The sequence below is a fragment of the Equus caballus genome, chromosome 7 (assembly GCF_041296265.1).
Source record: "Equus caballus isolate H_3958 breed thoroughbred chromosome 7, TB-T2T, whole genome shotgun sequence".
NCBI classification, from domain to species: domain Eukaryota; kingdom Metazoa; phylum Chordata; class Mammalia; order Perissodactyla; family Equidae; genus Equus; species Equus caballus.
The window spans coordinates 26,924,735-26,945,845 of record NC_091690.1 but is presented as its reverse complement, the minus strand read 5'-3'; the positions used below and the strand labels follow the sequence as shown (position 1 = coordinate 26,945,845).

Below are 21,111 nucleotides of genomic sequence, written 5' to 3'. Positions count from 1 at the left end.
AGCTATTATTCCTATTTTTCAATAATACACTTAAAGAAAAACTTAGCAAAGAATTTTTTCCAAGTCTACACATACATTATTAATGGGTCCCGTGTGACTCAAAACTGGATTTCTCTCTGCTTTGGCAGATCCATAAAGAAGAGTTTAAACTTTTTCTAAGAATAGAGATTTTCACAGCCAAAACAGAGGTCTGATCAGGCAGATTAAGGTTATAAGAAGCCCCTGACCTTTCCTTTCATTTTTGCCTAGAACATGGAACCAATCTAGTAAATCTAAATTTATCTTCTGCTCTTTGCTTAACCTTCCCATCCCATACTATCTGACCTCCAGACATGCAAACAATCTATAAAATGAAAACTAAATGACAATGTTTCACACAAGTTTTGACATTGGGCAATGATCAAGACCAACAGCCTTTTTTCAGAGTCTAACACTTCATTAAACAAATAAAGCACCAAAGGGAAGAAGAGCAGATCTCAAATGCCATTTGCAGGAGAGTAAGAAAACTAAGTACAGTATTAGTCTCTTCAGTGCAGGAACCCAAGAGTTCACAAGTACAAGTAACAAAAAGACTATTTACACATTTTGGAAACCTCAATGCTAGGACACAACCTCTGAAATCAACATCCTACTGGTCAGGCTTCTCAGCTTTACAGAAACCTGTCCTCTACAGGTAAGCAGCTTGAAGAAAAAGCAAGTTAGTCAACTGAAATAAATATTCTTATGGTTTCAATACATCAATACAGTTTTATAATAATTATAGGACAATATAATGTCCTTATCCATCAAGAATGGGTCATTAGGTTATTTGGGAGATAACTACCATCATGCTTATATCCAAGAAGCTAGGGATGAAGAATTTACATTGGAAAACTGTTTGAACTGTTATCTTGCACAAATTACTTCCCTCTACCAAACAGATTTTTATTTTTACTGATTGATTTACTTCCAACGAACATGGGGCAGATTTTGTCATGTGAAATCTCAAGCTATCAACTGCTCTATCTCCTAAATAACAACTGCAAGTTTAGAAAGAAGCACATTTAAGGGAGTAACACTATTTTGTTTATGTTGCTGATTCTATCAACTCTACACTGAAACTTACCCTAATTATCCCAGCATAAAGTTACTTTTACGTAGTACAGAATTAAAAACAGTTAAAAAAAAGTAGTCCTAAATTATAAATAAGTACTCTTAGGAAGAATCTTGTTTTGTAAATTAGTTCCTTTTAGAAAGACTAGAAAAATATTTTAGACAGAGGTATACAGCACAAAAATTACCAGTTGATTACTTTAAGAGTGGCAAATAAGCTAGCTTGAAAGTCTAAAAACACTTTTTCCCAAACATTTATAATTTTTAAAAATAAATAGTTTTGTACTTAAGAAATGTATCTTTCACCATCATGGACTACTTGGGAGGTTTTTGCCATTACCCAGGTATGAGGCAAGAAGATATACTGAGGACAGTAAAGGATCTCAGAAAAAGAATAAAAATGCAAAATGGTTATGATCCATATTTCTCAAAAGAAATTCTCTACTCCATGTCTTAACTTGATTTATTTTATTTTTTGTTGACTACAGCATTTTATTTTTTTGAATAAAACTGTATGATATTTAAAGCGTACATCGTGGTGATTCCATGTCTTTAACAGCATGAGATAAAGATTTTTTTAAATAAGGGCAAGGTCTCCTATAATTTTTGGTACACAAATAATGATAATACCTTAATCCCTAAGGAGAAGAAATTGACCTAAAATTATCACCAGGCAAGAGTATTTGTTAAGAAGACTAAAACCAAATGTACTCCAGAAATCTGACTTCACATTAATTTTTATCATAGGAGGTTCATGTTTCAACCATCCACATATTTCTGGCAAAAAAATAAAAAATAAAAATGTAGTTGCTGCTTCAGCTTACTGATGATAAGCAGATAAGTCTCTGTACTGGTTTACAAAAGGTTTATATGCCACATGTGTCCAAATAAGGTAAGATTTTTGCCCCTAAATTACCCCTCAGAAAAGAGCTGTGCCACATAAAAACTTGGACATGAATGTTCATAGCAGTAATTATTCATAATAGCTAAAAAGTGAAAATACAAATGTCCATCAACTGATGAACAGATAAACAAATGTGGTATATCCATACAATGGAATATTATTCAACCATAAAAAGGAATGAAAAACATGCTACAACATGGATGAGCTTTGAAAATATTATGCTAAGTGAAAGAAACCAGATGAAAAAGGCCACATCTGGCATAATTCCATTTATGTGAATTATCTAGAGTAGGCAAATCCACAGAGACAAAGTAGATTAGTTGTTGCCAGGGACTGGGAGAGGGGAAATGGGAAGCATCTGCTAATGAGTATGGGGTTTCCTTCTGGGGTTATGAAAATATCCTAAGCTTAGTGGTTATAGTTGTACAACTTTGTGAATATACTAAAAAATTGCATATTTTAAAAGGCTAAATTTTATGGTATGTGAATTATATCTCAATTAAAAAAAAAAAAAAAGGAATGGAGAGCAAATCCAAAGATTAAAGGAGACAAGAGACAGATATGTCAATCAATCACAATGTATAAATCTTATTTGAATCCTAATTCATACTGTAAAAAAAAAAATTATAAGACTACTGGGAAAATCTGAACAGTGAATGAAATAGTTAATGATATTAAGGAATTACTGTAATTTTTAAGTGTGATATGATAGCAATTAAAAATATTGTTAAAATAAGGAATACTTGGGGCTGGCCCCGTGGCCGAGTGGTTTAGTCCGTGCACTCCGCTGCCGGCGGAGCAGTGTTTCGTTGGTTCGAATCCTGGGCGCAGACATGGCACTGCTCATCAAACCACGCTGAGGCAGCGTCCCACATGCCACAACTAGAAGGACCCACAACGAAGAATATACAACTATGTACCGGGGGGCTTCGGGGAGAAAAAAGGAAAAAATAAAATCTTAAAAAAAAAAAATAAAAAAATAAGGAATACTTGGGGCCGGCCTGGTGGCAGAGTGGTTAAGTTCATGTGTTCCACTTCGGAAGCCCGGGGTTCACAGGTTCGGATCCCAGGCATGCACATACACACCACTCATCAAGCCATGCTGTGACAGCGTCCCACATACAAATTAGAGGAAGACTGGCACCTGAGAGCTCAGGGCCAAACTTCCTCACTGAAAAAAAAAAGAAAAAAAAATTTAAATAATAAAATAAAATAAGGTATACTTATCTTAAAAAAAGAGTTGTGTAGATTCAAATCCTTCTACAGTCTGTCATATTAAAGATGCTCTCTCAATTACTTTATGTTGAACATCTAAATGAGTTGTTCAGGGTAGACATTATCCTCAATCTCAAACTATGCTTGTTTTGCATGTATTAATAAAAAGTCATGGGGCTGGCTCCGTGGCCGAGTGGTTAAGTTCATGCACTCCGCTGCGGTGGCCCAGGGTTCGGATCCTGGGTGCGGACATGGCACTGCTCGTCAGGCCATGCTGAGGCAGCATCCCACATCCCACAACTAGAAGGACCTGCAACTAAGATATACAACTGCGTACGGGGGGGGGTTTGGGGAGATAAAGCAGAAAAAAAAAAAAAAAGATTGGCAACAGTTGTTAGCCCAGGTGCCAATAAAAAAAAATAAAATAAAAAAAAATAAAAAGTCACCTGCTTTATTAATTATCCTGAGGATCAGAACTCAGTTTCATGTGTTGAATTATAAATATATCTTTTAAAATCAACTCTCCTAATGTTATACAAATGGATTTTTATGACTTGAGAGAAAATTTCCAAAAACAGGGGCCGGCCCTGTGGCTAAGTGGTTGAATTCGCGCACTCCACTTCGGTGGCCCAGGGTTTCACCGGTTTGGATCCTGGGTGAGGACATGGCACTGCTCATCAAGCCATGCTGAAGCAGCATCCCACATGCCACAACCAGAAGAACCCACAACTAAAAAAAATATACAACTATGTACTGGGGGTCTTTGGGGAGAAAAAGGAAAAGTAAAATCTTTAAAAAAAAAAATTTCCAAAAACACCATACAGATTCAAAAAGTGCTACATAGCAAAAATCTTATATAAAAGTTCCAGAAAACTGGTAATTCAAGTGGACCTAGTGGTAATGATGATGCTTGTGAAGAATTTGGATAAATTGTCTCATGAATATAAGAAAGGAAAAAAGCAATTATTTCTCAATTAAAAATCTTATTTATATAATTTTAAACACATATGTATAAGTAAATTATTAAATATCTTAAGAACACATTGGACTATTTGTGCTACCCTCCTAAAACTTATATATTCCAATTGGCAAAAAACTTTTCTTCTTAATATTCTCATCAGGAAAACGGGGAATTTCCTTATATTTGGGATCACCTCACACGGGTTTCTCCTTTTCCCAAAGACTAAGTGAATTAGAAATAATGTTCTAAATTTGCAAAGAACCAAGGTGATATATCAGAAAAACTAAATGACCAGCAGTGAGAAGATCTGGATTCTAGTTTTGTTCTTATTTACTATCTGTCTGACCTTAAGCACTTAACCTCTCTTAGCCTCAGCTTCTTCTCCTATAAAAAGGACCATCATCTGACTACCTCACATGCTATTATGAGGGTCAAATGAGTATAACGAAATCATAAGCCAAAGTACTATACAATTTACACTACATATATTCACAATGTAAAACAGCACATTATTAATAAACTTGCCAAGAAATGCATCTCATTAAAAAAAATTATGTCATCTTAAGGCAATGGGTTTTTACCTTTATGGGTTTGTCAATATTTTGATATTCAAATAATGGACATAGACTCTCTCCCGACAAAATTTTACATATAATTTCAGGGAATTCATAGATCCTCTAGAGTGGTAATTCTCAAATGGCCCATAGAGAATCACTTTATGCAGTGAGAAATACGAACAATAAATGGGAGCATGTTGTAAATGTAATCTTTGTAGATCCCCTTCCCATCAAAAAAAGGGCTGAGAACCTCAGTCCTAGAAAACTATGGTTCCCTACCTTAGAATTTTATGATGTTTTGAAGAAATAAAATAAGTCCCAGTTAAGATATTAAGTATAGCATAATTCAAACAAAAAGAATCAAACATTTACCTAGAGAAAGGACTGCTCATACCAAACCTTCAGACCTATACACATATGCTGATTTAATAGAAAGTCTATATCTAACATATCTAATAATAATAAGCCTGTTAGGTTTCAGGGTAATTCTTAGGCAGCTGGAATTAAAAACACCTCCATACCAGACAGATGGAATTTAGGTAAAAATTAACATCAAAGGCAATATGAGAGGGAAAAAGGAACAAAAGGCAACCTGTAACCAGAAAGGCGTATGCCATGGAAAGGGGCAATTCATCTGCTTTGCTTTATTGATTGGGCGTGGTCAAAGGCTAATTATAAGTACTGGCAATCTCTATTTTAGCAATACTATTTTCAGAATTAACTAAATAATTATTTATTGAACACCTACTTATACGCATTTGATCCTCTCTGGGAATACTAAGAGGAAACAGATTGGCATTCTTCCCTCAAGAAGCCTAGGAGGACCTTAAAGAAAAGTTTCTTGTAACTACGTATGGTGACAGATGTTAACTTTACTTATTGTGGAGATCATTTTGCATTGTATACAAATATTGACTCATTATGTTGTACACTTGAAACTAATACAATGTTATATGTCAAGTATAACTCAAAAAAAAGCCCCCCCACCAAAAATAAGACACAAACATAAATAACTGTAAGACTAGGCAGACTGTGTTAAGTAATGTGCCATGGAATTCAAAGGAAGAAGAGATTCCTTCTAGCTGGTATGATCAGGGATGACCTGATGGAGGAAACAACATTTAAATTATGCTTTGAAGAATGGGGGAATTAGAATATGTAAAGATGAAGAAACAGTGCTGTGATGGTGGCCCACATAAAAAAAAAAGAAAAAAAGAGGAAGATTGGCAACAGATGTCAGCTCAGGGTGAATCTTCCTCAGCAAAAATAATAATAATTTTTTTAAATAATAAAATAAAATTTCCCATTAAGTTGAGCTTTGTCAAACAACTCTTCTCTTAATAATACTCAGAATGGTTTGAGTATATTATCATTTATTTTTGGATTAAATAGCAACTCTCTCCTATCCAGATTTAACTACATGGATCAGAAAGTTCCTTGAGTAAAGAAACCTAGAGAATTAAGTTTCTGTTCTGCCTCTGCCACTAATTATATGACCTTGGACAAGTCACTTAATTGCTTCTTGAAATATCCCTAAAATAGAGGCTAGTTTATATGAAATCTAAAGTGCCTTTCCATCTGTAAGATTCTGTAAGTCTAAGGATTTGAAAACTTTACAGCAACAGAAAATTTCACAGCTCCAATGGTAACTACTCTGGAACCATATTTCACATTAAGCTGCTAGAAGGCAAACTGCTTATCCAAAACAAATCATGTGTGTGTACAGTACAGCCATGTGCCTCATAAGGACATTTCAGTCAACAACGGACCACATATACAACGGTAATCTCAGAAGATTAGTTCCATACAGCCTAGGTGTGTAGTAGGCTCTATCATCTAGGTTTGTGTAAGTATACTTTCAGATGTTTGCACAATCATAAAACCGTGTAACGACACACTTCTCAGATATATCCATCATTAAGCGACGCACGGCTGTATGTGTGTGAGACAGCTGCCACATCCTCCCTTCATCCCTACTAGTGACACAGGTCCAGAACAATAGGTAGTAATTCAGCATACATATGCACAATTCCCTAAAGAAAAAAGTCAAGGACTTCCTTGAACCCCTAAATGCTTCAGTATTCCTCATCTCCCGAATTAATCACTTTCTCCTTTGTAATTCACTGTAATGATTACACAAATATATTAAAATTCATGATCATATTAAGGCTAGTTTCTACAATTGTCATAAGAGGACCATTTTCTCTTTCCTGTTTGCCTGAAGTAATTGCAGATAAAATCAGAGGGAAGATTACAATAAAATCTAGAGCACATACAAAACCTAAAACTTGAAAAGTTACTCAGTGACAATTTTAAGCTCATCACAAGTTTCTGTTTTAAAACAAAAGCTTGAAGAGAATAAAAATAAAAGGACATAGTTCTCACTTTCTGCAGTGTACTTCCTATTTTGAGAATAAAAAGATGGCAAATGAATGGAAACTCAAGAAAATCATTTTCATTCTTTGCTGTCCTTTCAAACAACAATCAAAAAGATAGACTAAAAATATAACAGCTGTGTGGCTGCTGTATTGTATATGGAAAAGGAAAAAAAAATAGGCAATAACCCTCTAATTGGGACTGTTAGTACCGTGTAGGATTTCAGTTTCTCTCTGATCATGTGTAGATCTGCCATACAAATCTAAATCTAGCTTTCTAGTATGTAATGACTTTTGATCATTTATATTTAATCTGACCACTACAGTAAGTTTACTCATTGCCTGTACTTAGTAAATACGAACAGCACTCTGTAGTTAAGCAAAGATTTTACAGTTTGGTGCTACCATGAGACTTAATATCAAGTTTATTCAAATATAAGTTTACTAAGAAAAAGAACCGATTTTAATGATATGTGACAAATTAGGAAAATAAGAACATGTTCTCATTAATTTGTATAAAACTAGAAAAAGGGTGCTTTTATTTTTTTGAGGAAGATTAGCCCTGAGCTAACTACTACCGCCAGTCCTCCTCTTTTTTTTGCTGCGGAAGCCTGGCCCTGAGCTAACATCCATGCCCATCTTCCTCTACTTTATATGTGGGACGCCTACCACAGCATGGTGTGCCAAGCAGTGCCATGTCTGTACCCACCCGGATCCGAACCGGCAAACCCCAGGCCGCCAAGAAGCGGAATGTGCGAACTTTGCTGCGCCACCAGGCCAGCCCCAGGAAATGCATTTTTCAAAAATCAACATTTATGTACTGACATCTGCAACTTACTTTCAACTGCATTAAAAAAAAGATAGGGGCCAGCTCCGTGGCCGAGTGGTTAAGTTCACGTGCTCCGCTGTGGTGGCCCAGGGTTCGGATCCTGGGCGCGGACATGGCACCGCTCGTCAGGTCACACGTTGAGGCGGCGTCCCACATCCCACAACTAGAAGGACCTGCAACTAAGATATACAACTATGTACGGGGGGGGTGGTTTGGGAAATGAAGCAGGAAAAAAAAAAAAAAGATTGGCAACAGTTGTTAGCCCAGGTGCCAATCTTTATTAAAAAAAAAAAGATAGAGGAATGGATGGATGATTAGATGTGTGATAAAAACAAGTACAGTGAAATGTTAATTACAGAATCTGGCTAGTGGTTATATCAGTATTCTCTGTAAAGTTCTTTCAACTTTTCTATATGTTTAAAACTTTTATAACAAAAGGTTGAGGAAAAATCAACTTTCAGAAATGTTTTTTTTTGTTTTTGCTTTTTTTTTTTTTTGAGGAAGATTAGCCCTGAGCTAACATCTGCTGCCAATCCTCCTCTTTTTTTTTTGCTGAGGAAGACTGGCCCTGAACTAACATCCGTGCCCATCTTTCTCTGCTTTATATGTGGGACATCTGCCACAGGATGGCTTGCCAAGCAGTGCCATGTCCGCACCCGGGACTGGAACCAGCAAACCCAAGGCTGCCAAAAGGGAATGTGCAAACTTAACTGCTGCGCCACCAGACGGAACCCTCAACTTTCAGAAGTTTTGATACAACTTTTAGATGCAAGAAATCTTACAAAAGCTCACCCTATTTGGATGTTTCTACTGTCCAGGGATCTCTTCATAAAGGAATAGGTCCCAAAGACATTACACAGAAATAATACTTAATAATGTCAAGATTCAACAGAGCAGAATGTATTGAGATAAGTTGTTCTCTAGAGTACACAAATCTGTGATATCTGGATCATGCCAAGTCCAAAATAATAAAAAAAATATGCATATTTACAGATGACATAACTGTATGTATATGCACACGTGCCTAAGTAACATGCAAAACTTATGTTTTACGTTTATCACTCAATACCTAGCGCTTTACCATTCCTCGCTCATCAATGAATTAAAAATACTAAGCTCCAAGAACTTTTCAACAACCAAGGTTTTTGTAAAGATTATCTGTATTTGATTTATATAATACAAGGCTTTAATTTTGCTATTAAAATTCTAACATGCTCTAAAACACACTATGAATACATCCAAGACGTAAAAGGAAAAGGAGGTTAAAAATCACTATCCAGGGGCTGGCCCGGTGCCGCGGCAGTTAAGTTCGCTTGTTCCGCTTCTCAGCAGCCTGGGGTTCGCCAGTTCAGATCCCAGGTGCAGACATGGCACTGCTTGGCAAAAGCAACGCTGTGGTAGCCATCCCACATATAAAGTAGAAGAAAATGGGCATGGATGTTAGCTCAGGGCCAGTCTTCCTCAGCAGAAAAAAAGAGGAGGACTGGCACTAGTTAGCTCAGGGCTAATCTTCCTCAAAATAAAAAGCAAATCACTATCCAAATACTAAGCTTCCTAGGGGAAATGAAAACATTTTATGTCCAACATAAAAGTTTTATGAGCTAATCCTTCTTGATGCAATTTACATGCCTGAAGCTGAAAAAAAACCCTTCGGTGGTTTAAAGTCCAAGCACAAATCTCCCCCAAGTTCTCATCTAAAAAGGTTGTCCACAGAACTTAACATGATTGGCACCAAAGTATGTTGTCATCTCTCAAGTGCCTAGGAAAATGCTTTAAATCAAATTATTAATCTACTGACAAAAAGAATTAAAAAAGAGAAGAACAGAACATCCTTCAAAAGATTGAAGAGCATAAAGTTCACTAAAAAATAAATTACTAGCTCATTTGGAGCCAAAGATTTTCTCCTATTTCATAAATATCCACCGATTATAGTAACAAAACAAGATTTACCGGAGTCAGCACTGTGTTTTGTCCCATCCTCACCCAGGTTAACTTTTCCCGTCGCTACACTAGATGAGAACACAAAGATAACGCACTTGAAGGCAAGTGAGAGGTCCCAGAGCAGAAGCCCTTCCTACTCCTCCTCCCGGGAGACATCAATGACGACGTGCCACACACACATTTGACTTCACCTCAGCAGTAAGTTCCTTGAGGACGGCCTGTGGTCTCTCTAACTCGCTCCGATTCCCCCCAAGCTCTATGCACAGCGTACACTCAATCCACTGACAAAAGGACAAAGCTAAGTTCTGCAGAAGCGGCGGAGGGTTTCAGGGACACTTGGGTCCCACAGATTCGTGCTACAAGTTACTCCTTCCTGTTCTATGCCTCCTTCCGAACTTCCCTCTATTTCCCCCTTTCCCAAACAAAAGAAAAAGTCCTGAGCACCAATGGATTTGGAGTTCGTCTATCGACGGCCTCCCGAACACCGGGGAGGGGAGGCCAGCTGATTACAGAAGGAAGGTAATCCCCCGAGAGGCGCGGCCTGCTAAGCCTAGGCGCCCGTAGAACCGGCGGGACATCAGCGCCGAGGTCCGCAGCGTGGGGTCCAAGCGACACCACGACGAGCTTCTCGCAGGGCAAAACCCCAGGCCCGTTCCAGGGCCCGGGTCCCAGCAAGGAGGGTCCCAGCTGGTCGGGGGGAGGGGTGTGGGCCCGACGACAGGGGGACTAGAGTCGGGGCCGTCGGACCTCCCGGGAGGTCGGGCGCAGGGTGGGGAAGGCCACCCTGCTCCCCAAGCCCCGAGGGAAGTGTCCGGCTCCAGGCCCTCCGGGCGGGGCTCCTGTGGCCGCGGCACCAGGCCGTCCGGCGCGGAGAGCGGGCGAGGGAGGCCGGACCCGGGAGTTGGGCCCGGTTCGGATCTTACCATGGTGGGGGCGGTGGGGGTGCGCACCCGCGCTCCGGCTCCACTGGGGACAGGGCTAGGGTCAGGGGAAGGGGAGCACTGGGCGCTCCGGACCTACTGCCCCCTGACAGGAGCCGCCGCCGCTTCGCCTATTGCCAAGATGGCGGCCTGGAGCCACGTCTCCAACCGGAAACGGCGCGGGTCAAAGGGCGGAGGGCGGGGCGCCGTCGTGTGGGGAAATTGTGGGTACCCGGCTGCTAGGCCGGCTTCGCCAAGGATGCGGGGAGGACTGGCACCCGAGCTTTGGAACTTCATGCTTCTGTCCTTTCACTGTCAGCGCTTTCATTTAACTTGTGGCTCATCTTACAGTTTATAAAGGTCTCACAGCCACTATATCATTTAATATACAAAATAACCTGTGTGCATAAGGGACTAGTATCCAGAATATATAAAGAACTCATTACTCAACAATAAAAAGACAATGTAATTTTAAAAATGGACAACATAGACATTTCTCCAAAGAAGATATACAAATGACCAATAAGCACATAAAAAGATGCTCAACAACCTTAGTTCTTAGGGAAATGCAAGTCAAAATCACAATGAAATACCACTTCACACAGACTAGGATGGCTCTAATAGTAATAAACGTCAGTGAGAATATGGAGAAATTTGAACCCTCCTATACTACTGATGGGAATGTAGAATAGTGCAACCATTTCAGGAAACAGTTTGGCAGTTCTTCAAAAAGTTAAACATAGAGTCACCGTATGATCCAGCAATTCCACTCCTAGATATACACAAGAGAATTAAAAACTTTTGCCCCCACAAAAATTTGTACGCTAATGTTCATAATATCCCAAAAGTGGAAACAATCCAAATGTTTGTCAATAGATGAATGGATAAAAAATGTGGTGTACCTATACAATGGAAATTACTCAATTATAAAAAAGAATAAAGTACTGATATGTAATACAACGTGGATAAACCTTGAGAATGTTATGCTAAGTGAAAGAAGCCAGTCACAAAAGACCACATCTTATATGATTCCATTTATGTGAAAAGTCTAGAATAGGCAAATTTATAGAGACAGAAAGTGGTGCTGCAAGGAGCTGGAGGAGAAGAGGAATGGGGTATGAGGTTTATTTTCTGGAGTGATGAAAATGTTCTAGAATTAGATAGAAGTGGTGGTTGCACAACTTTGTGAATATACTAAAACCCACTGAATTGTACACTTTAAAAGGATGAATTTTAGGGGCTAGCCCAGTGGCATAGTCGTTAAGTGCATGGACTCTGCTTTAGCAGCCCAGGGTTCACAGGCTCCGATCACGGGCCTGGACCTATACATTGCTCATCCAGCCATGCTGTGGAGGCATCGCACATACTAAATGGAGGAAGATTGGCACAGATGTTAGCTCAGAGACAATCTTCCTCAAGCAAAAAGAGGAAGATGGGCAATGGATGTCAGCTCAGGGCCAATCTTCCTCACCAAAAATAAAATAAAATAAAAGGATGAATTTTTATAGTTTATAAGTTATATCTTAAAAAAAAAATATGTGTGGGAAGATGGGCAGTTAATGTCTGCCTGTAACTATAATAGAAAGACCCCAATTCAGTCTTCTGAGTCTGTGGGTAGTTCTTCTTCTTCTTTTTTTTCTTTCTGCTTTTTCTCCTCAAATCCCCCCAGTACATAGTTGAACATTTTAGTTATGAGTCCCTCTAGTTGTGGCACGTGGGACGCCACCTCAGCGTGGCCTGAGGAGTGGTGCTACATCTGCACCCAGGATCCAAATCAGCGAAACCCTGGGCCGCCACAGAGGGGCGCGCGAACCTAAGTACTTGGCCCTGGGGCCAGCCCCTGTTGGTAGTTCTTCCATGCCAAATGGCAGACTTAGGGTATACGTGATTCAGCAGTTCTTCCCTATATCATTTTATCCCATACCACTGGTCAGCTCGACAGCACATCCACTGCTGGAATAATGGACAAACAGCACTCTTTTATTGGGTGTTTATTTTACGTCAGGTACTTTACACATGTTATCTCTATTCCTTTACAACAATCCAGATAAGGACACAGGATCAAAGAAGTTAAGCACTTGCCCAAACTCACATAGCCGGTAAGTGGTAGAGCCAGGGTTCAAACTCAGCTTTTCTCATTATGACACACTGCCTCTCCATATCGCCTATGTATTCCTTAGCGTTTATTGAACATTCACAATGTACCAGGCATTACTCTAAATTCTTCACACAGATTATCTCATTTAGTCCTCACAAGAATTCTCTGAGATAGGTACCATCAATAACTCTGTTTTACAAGTGGGGAAACCAAGGTACAGAGAGGAAAGCTATTCTACCCCAGGTCTCAGAGCTAGAAAGTAGCAAAGGCAGGATTCAAACAAAGACAGCTCAACTTCAGAACCTGTACCCTTAAGCACAGCATTATAGAATTCTCACTGTTACTCATTTCAATTCCATCTCCAACGACTTTCTAGTAGAATCTTTACAAAGCTCACATATTTTTTGTGTGTGTGAGGAAGATTTACCCTGAACTAACATCTGTGGTCAATCTTCCTCTTTTTACTTGAGGAAGATTGTCGCTGAGCTAACATCTGTGTCAATCTTCCTCTGTTTTGTATGTGGGACGCCACCATAGCATAGCTTGATGAGTGGTGTGTAGGTCCACACCTGGGATCCAAACCCGTGAACCCCAGGCTGCTGAAGTGGAGCACGTAAACTTAACCACTATGCCACTGGGCCGGCCCAAAGCTCACATATTTTTAATCTTTGCATGTCTGGAAGGATACATGTCAAACTGTACTCGTTTATTTTTGTGATAAAAAGCACATGTATTTTTTAAAAGATGAACAAATTCTTAATTTAAAAAAAGTAAAAATCCTGCGGGGCTGGCCCCGTGGCAGAGTGGTTAAGTTCGCGCGCTCCGCTGCGGCGGCCCAGGGTTTGGATCCTGGGCGCCGGACATGGCACCGCTCGTCAGGCCACGTTGAGGCGGCGTCCCATATGCCACAACTAGAAGGACCTGCAACTAAGATATACAACTATGTACCGGGGGGATTTGGGGAGATAAAGCAGGAAAAAAAAAAAAAAAAGATTGGCCACAGTTATTAGCTCAGGTACCAATCTTTAAAAAAAAAAATCCTGAGCCAGCCCTGATGGCCTAGTAGTTAAAGTTCAGCACACTCCACTTTGGCAGTCCAGGTTTAGTTCCCGGGCACAGAACCACACCACTCCTCTGTCAGTAGCCATGCTGTGGTGGCAGCTCACATAGAAGAACTAGAAGGACTTACAACTAGGTTATACAACCATCAGCTGGAGCTTTGGGGAGGAAAAAGAAAGAGGAAGCTTGGCAACAGATGTTAACTGAGGGTGACTCTCAGAAAAAAAAGCTAATGCACACTTTATTAAAAAAAATAGCATTTGGGAAAGGAAAAAGGTAGAAATCTTGCCTGGAATTATTGCGTTATTGTGGCAGCTTCCAGGGGTCTTCAATTTGGACTACTGAAGCTCAGGAAAGACCAATTGATGCTGAGTCTTTGGAAATATGATATTAGCTGAATTAAACTGAGAAGAAAAGCACCCCTGCAAGCGCACTTTGTGAGGATTTCCTTAGAGGCAGTAGTCACAGTGGTTAAAAGCAGAGACTTGGGACTTAGACTGGCTTGCGTCTGACTCCCATTTTCAGCACTTACTAGCTGAGTGACTTTTGGCAAATTAATTTAACTCTCCTAAGCCTCAATTACCTAATCTGTAAATCGGCAGTAACATCTATCTCATAAGGTTGTGAAGTTAGATAATATGTTAATAAATAAAACGATATAATCTAAGTGCTTCTACATGGTCTAGTGGTTAAGATTCAGCACTCTCACTGCCACAGTCAGGGTTCCCTGACCAGGAACCACACCACCTGTCAGTTGTCACACTGTGGCGGCTGCATGTTGCTAAAAGCTGTGATGCTGAAAGCTATGCCAATGGTATTTCAAATACCAGCAGGGTCACCTATGGTGGACAGGTTTCAGCAGAGCTTCCAGACAGATAGATTAAGAAGAAGGACCTGGCTACCCACTTCTGAAAAAATTGGTCATGAAAACCCTATGAATAGCAGCCAAGCATTGTCTGATATAGTGCTGGAAGGTGAGAGGATGGTGCAAAATGACTCAGCAGTTCCCCTCCGCTATACACAGGGTCACTAGGAGTCAGAATCAATTCCACAGCACTAACAATACGTATCCATTATTGTGAGCAATAACGGATGACAAAATTGTTTTTTAATGTTTTGCAGTTCCATTTTTAACCAGAGTGTCTCAGAAGAGGTGTCTCTCATGTTCTTTTTTTAAAATTTTTTTTAAGATTTTATTTTTTTCCTTTTTCTCCCCAAAGCCCCCCGGTACATAGTTGTATATTCTTACTTGTGGATCCTTCTAGTTGTGGCATGTGGGATGCCACCTCAGCATGGCTTGATGAGCAATGCCATGTTGGTGCCCAGGATCCAAAACGGCGAAACCCTGGGCCGCTGAAGCAGAGTTCATGAACTTAACCACTCAGCCACGGGCCAGCCCCTCTCATTTTCTTTTTAAAGTCACTTTCCCACTTTCCTCTGACAGATTTTCAGGGTCAAATTTCCAATATTCTTTTCTTTGTTTATCTCTCTCTGACTCTCAAAATTAACTGTGTCTATAGTTTTGAAATATTTGCCCCTTACATCTTCATTCACTCATTCCTTCATTCATCCAGCCGATGAGCATTTTTTAGGAACATTTTATTATTATTATTATTTTTTTTTTTTGAGGAAGATTAGCCCTGAGCTAACTGCTGCCAATCCTCCTCCTTTTCGCTAAGGAAGACTGGCCCTGAGCTAACATCTGTGCCCATCTTCCTCTACTTTATATGTGGGACGCCTACCACAGCATGGCTTGACAAGCGGTGCCATGTCCGCATCCCAGATCTGAACTGGTGAACCCGGCCGCCAAAGGGGAACGTGCTCACTTAACCGCTTTGCCACCCAACCGGCTCCTACGAGCATTTTTAAAGCGCCTAAATGCAATGCACCAACGCTATGAAGAGCCTAACAATTAATTAGACACAGACTTTGCCCTAAAGCAGCTCAATCTTCTTTAGCAAATAAAAAGACAGGATACTGGGTTAAATTGGAGTCTCAGATAAATAACGAATGATTTGTTAGCGTCAGTGTGTCCCATGCAACGTGACACTGAGGACGGAAAGGACTATAATGCAATATAAATGCTATAAAAGGACGTACAAAGTGTTGTGGGAATATTTCTTGGAGATTTTGCCTAAATTCTGACTAGACTGACAGGAGGAATTGCATGCCCAATGGTCCTTGTCCTGGGGGGGTCGGGGCGGGGATGCTCATGGTATTTCCAGATTGGAGGGCTGACTCTACGAACCGAAATTCATCAGCCCTCTTTTTCACTCGTGACCGCTAGATGTCGCCACAGACGCATTTGTTGAAACCATAGACAAACAGGCGATTTGATCGCCCAGAGAGGCTTTATCCGACTCCCTCTTGATCCATCTTGGATGCTTCGCTGGAGGAGACGTAACGCGCAAGCGAATGGAGAAGGTCTCACGAGAGTGAGAGCAAGTCTCGCGATTTTTTTTTTTTTTTTTTTTTTTTTTTTTTTTTGCCTAGCGACTGACAACAGGCCGGTTGCTCCAAGTAGAAACTGTGAAGTGGCCTACCCTGAGATTGGAGTGAGACTCCAGCCTTAGGCTGGGGTTCTTTCCATACAGAGGAGACGGATTCAGAGGGGCTACAGGTAATTCGTGCTCACCCCAGCAGAAAGAGAACTCCCTTTCTCCCTCCCAAGAGGAATTTAAAAGGCCTGCCCTTTCCTCTTCTGCGACCCCCCGACCTCTTCCCATCTTTATGACAGCTTTTCTTTCTCCCTCTCTTTCACACCACCACTAACCATACTGCTTCCTTTACTCCCCATGAAACTTAAGTGGGATTCGACCTGCAAGACGAGGGGTGTAGATGGGGATGATGCTTTGGGGATTATTGGATGGGACGGAGAGACTAGAGTTTACCCTCTCTTGGTCCCGCCCTGTCCCCCACCACGAGGTAACCCTAAAGACAACTATTTCTAGAGCCTCTGCAGCCTCCCCCGAGAAACCCCGACAACCTTGGGAAAACTGATCCAAACTGAGAAGAAACCCGCCATCTACAGAGAAATCCTGTTCTGCCCTTGCCCGGGGTCTTGTGTATCTCACAGCTTTAAGGAGCTGCTGCAGAAGTTGGTTTTTGTGGATTCCCTCCTTCCTCAGCCAGCCTGCCAGCAGCTCCTAAATAAGGGCTGCAACAGAATGACTTAACTGCTTGACCTGGGGCCAAGAAGCCTTAAGGAAAGTTTGAATGGGGGGTGAAGGTTCATGAGAAACTAGGGTCTAGAGTAAAGAATAGGGACCAATGCTGACTTGGAATGGCACTCCCCACAGAGTGCTTAATATCCCCTGATGTGAACTATGTAATCATGTCTCCTTTTGCTTAGACCAAGATTGTTGAAAACCAGACATATGATGAGCGTCTAGAGATTAACGACTCTGAGGAGGCTGCAAGTATTTATACTCCAACCTCAAGACACGAAGGTAAGAGAGGAACAAATGAAGAGGAAAGAAGAGAAATGGTTCTCACAGCAAAGAGCAGGATGGATTCCGGATTGTCTCCAAGGAGTTCCTCTTTTATAATAGCAAATGTTGGCTTTCAGAGTCCAGTTACTTCACTTGCCATTGTTTCTGGTTTCTAACTAGTTAAGCGGGGAGAAAACACAGCCACTCAGATTACAGGATCTTCCTCCATCCTGTGCAGTGTTCCCTATCACCATTTACTTCACAATGCTGCTCTGTTCACAACCTGCCAGGGGTTCATGTTGGGTTTTTTTTTAAAGATTTTATTTATTTCCTTTTTCTCCCCAAAGCCCCCCGGTACATAGTTGTATATTCTTTGTTGTGGCTCCTTCTTGTTGTGGCATGTGGGACGCCGCCTCAGCGTGGTTTGATGAGCAGTGCCATGTCTGCGCCCAGGATTCGAACCAACGAAACACTGGGCCACCTGCAGCGGAGCGCACGAACTTAACCACTCGGCCACGGGGCCAGCCCCATCATGGTTTTTTTTAACTTATCAAACCTGTTTTGTTCAGTTTTGAAGATGCTTCAGTAACCTGCCCTTAACCTGCAATCCCACTCAAAATCTTAACGCGGTATTTTAGGAGGACTTGACACCATCATTTATTCAACCAACATTTTTTTTTTTTAAAGATTTTATTTCTTTTCCTTTTTCTCCCCAAAGCCCCCCAGTACCTAGTTGTATATTCTTCGTTGTGGGTCCTTCTAGTTGTGGCATGTGGGACGCCGCCTCAGCGTGGTTTGATGAGTGGTGCCATGTCCACGCCCAGGATTCGAACCCATGAAACACTGGGCCGCCTGCAGCGGAGCGCGCGAACTTAACCACTCGGCCATGGGGCCAGCCCATCAACCAACATTTTTTGAGTGCCTACTATGTGTCAGCCTTATGCTTAACACTAGGTATACAATTTTAAAAGAGGCATTGACCCTGCCCTGCCATCCTGATGCTTGTAATTGTGGGAGACAGATGACAAATGAGTAAATAAACAGCATTACAAATGTGGTAAGTGCATTGAGGGAGGCACACAGTTTGACGTTATGGAGAATAATGGTGAGGAGTGAGATGTGCTTTTGATAGAGCGGTCAGGGAAGACCTAAGGAGATGACGTTTGAGACTGAAAGATGTGAAGGATCCAGTCATTGAGGAGAAGCAGGCCAGAAAGAGGGGGCAGGCCCTGAGGCCAGGGAGAACTTGGGTTGGTAGGAGGATTTGCAAGAGAGCAGGATGTGGTAGGGGGAGTGGTATCAGAGGGAGGCAGGAAGCATAACAAGCATAGCTTTAGAGGCCGGATGCTGTTTGTGCGGAATGGATTGAAGGGTGCAAAGGTGAAAGTAGGGAACCAGCTGAAAGGACTGTTGCAGTGGCTGAGTATGGCTTGGATGTGATGAGGAAGTTGAGAATAGAAGAGGCAAATACAAGACATGTTGTTGTTGTAGAATCACTAAGACTTGCTGCCGGATTGGATTTGGCTCTTGAGTTAGGAATCAAGGATGACATCCAGGGTTGTTTGTTTATTGTGGTAAACATACCTAACATAAAATTTACCATTTTAGCCACTTTTAAGTATACAATTCATTGGCATTAAGTACATTCATAATGTTGTGTAACTATCTGCTGTTTCCAAAACTTTTTCATCATCCTGAACGGAATCTATACCCGTTAAACAATAACTCCCCTTCCTCCTCTTTCCCCCCAGCCCCTGGTAAACTCTATTCTACTTTGTCTGTATGAATTTGCCTATTCTAGGTATTGCATAAGTGGAATCATACAATCCTACATTCATACAATCATACAAATCATACATTTGTCATTTCATGTCTGGCTTATTTCACTTAGCATAATGTTTTCAGGGTTAATCCGTGCTGTAGCACGTTAGGATTTCCTCCCTTTTTAGGGCTGAATAATATTCCATGTATGTATAACCACATTTTGTTTATCCATTAGTCTTTTGATGGACAGTTGGGTTGTTTTCACCTTTTGGCTGTTTTGAAAGTGCTGCTATGAACATTGGTGTATGGTTCATAGTACCTGTTTGAGTCCCTGCTTTCAGTCTTTTGATTGTATGTAAATATACCCAGGCACCCAGCATATTGACTTGAACATGTTTATAATCTTGCCAGCTGTGGACATTGTAACTTATTTTCAGTTTGGGCAATTTAGTAGGCTGAAAAATGGTATTTAATTCATATTTATTTGATTTGGAAATCATTGAACATGTTTCCATGCCAGTTAATATCTTACATCTGGTTATACTTTTTTTTTTTTGAGGAAGATTAGCCCTGAGCTAACTGTTGCCAATCCTCCTCTTTTCACTGAGGAAGACTGGCTCTGAGCTAATATCCATGCCCATCTTCCTCTACTTTCTGTGTGGGACGTCTACCACAGCATGGCATGCCAAGTGGTGCCATGTCCATACCCGGGATCTGAACCGGCAAACCCTGGGCCGCCAAAGCAGAACGTGCGCACTTAACCGCTGTGCCACTGGGCCAGCCCTGATTATACTTTTAATTGTTCAGAATATCTTTATTGCTCCCATCTCATAGACACTGATTCTGATTTATATCTGTGACTATTATTTTCTGGGAGCTTGGTCAGTTCCTTCCACATTGGTTTTTTCATTTCATCCTTACAACAGTCCTGAGTGAGAAATATTAATGACCCCATTTAGAGGTGGGAATACTGAAACTCAGAGACCTTAAGTCATTTTGTCCACGTGATGGAGTTGTCCTTCAAACCCAGTCTTCTGACTATACCTCCAGTAGTCTTTTTGCTTTTCTGATTACTAACCTCATTTTACCAACGTGTAAACTAAGGGCAGATTTTATATTATTTATGCAATGGCAGATAATCAATTAGTATAATATCTAACCCAATGCCTTAAGCACAGGAATGCTTAGGAACTATTTCTTGAATTGAAGTGATAGAGCCATGGCTAGAATTCAGTCTCCTGTCCTTTAGCTAGATGTTCTTATAAACTCTGTTCCGTAAAATGGTTAGAGCATAAATATTATAAACTAAAAATATTTGTCTTTACGGGCCAGCCTGGTGGCACAGTGGTTGTGTGCATGTTCCGCTTCGGCGGCCCGGGGTTCGCCGGTTTGGATCCCAGGTGCAGACATGGCACTGATCATCAAGCCATGCTGTGGTAGGCGTCCCACAGATAAAGTGGAGGAAGGTGGGCACGGATGTTGACTCACGGCTAGTCTTCCTCAGCGAAAAGAGGAGGATTGGCAGCAGTTAGCTCAGGGCTAATCTTCCTCAAAAAAACAATTTGTCTTTAAAAATCATTTAAATAATGAATCTAAAGGGAAAACTTTTCTTCTAAGGACTTTCTCATTCTGCCCATATCCCTAACAAGACTATGGCTGATAACAGCAGTGATGAGTATGAAGAGGAAAATAACAAGGTACAGTATAACTCACGGCTTCTTGGGGCATTTCTGCTTTGAGTTTTTGGCAGTTAGTTTGACATGAGGCCAGTCAGTGGTAAACATTTCTTGAATACTTACCTCCAGGGGTTGGGTACCTCTGAGCTCATGGAGGAAAATCAGGAGCAAAGAGCCTTAAGATTTTGACTCTCCTTCAGGAATAAAGCCTACTATTACAGCTGACTTTTTGGTAAGAAATTTAATATAATGTAGGCCAGTGCTTCACAAATTTTACTCATCATAAGAA

At 40.9% G+C, this 21,111-nt stretch overlaps 2 protein-coding genes across 17 annotated transcripts in view; one reads left to right on the top strand and one right to left on the bottom strand.

Annotated features, from left to right (window-relative positions):
- The window catches only part of ARCN1 (archain 1), a 25,277-nt gene extending 14,283 nt beyond the window's left edge, over positions 1–10,994 (bottom strand). The window contains exons 1-3 of one of the 4 annotated variants that reach the window (XM_070273748.1): positions 10,798–10,954; positions 9,884–9,942; positions 7,943–8,112 (exon numbers count right to left, since the gene is read on the bottom strand). In XM_070273748.1, the coding sequence (XP_070129849.1) occupies positions 7,943–8,089 (147 nt within the window). In that variant the 5' untranslated portion in view covers positions 8,090–8,112; positions 9,884–9,942; positions 10,798–10,954. Of the gene's footprint in view, positions 1–7,942; positions 8,113–9,883; positions 9,943–10,797 lie in introns of all 4 variants that reach the window. The other 3 variants (XM_023644914.2, XM_070273747.1, XM_023644915.2) reach the window with 3 other exon arrangements.
- IFT46 (intraflagellar transport 46) overlaps positions 9,953–21,111 on the top strand; it is a 23,399-nt gene continuing 12,240 nt past the window's right edge. For 2 of the 13 annotated variants that reach the window (XM_001502961.6, XM_070273758.1), the window contains exons 1-4: positions 10,203–10,393; positions 16,445–16,571; positions 17,304–17,400; positions 20,764–20,843. In XM_001502961.6, the coding sequence (XP_001503011.2) occupies positions 20,799–20,843 (45 nt within the window). In that variant the 5' untranslated portion in view covers positions 10,203–10,393; positions 16,445–16,571; positions 17,304–17,400; positions 20,764–20,798. The other 11 variants (XM_023644916.1, XM_070273756.1, XM_070273752.1 and 8 more) reach the window with 10 other exon arrangements.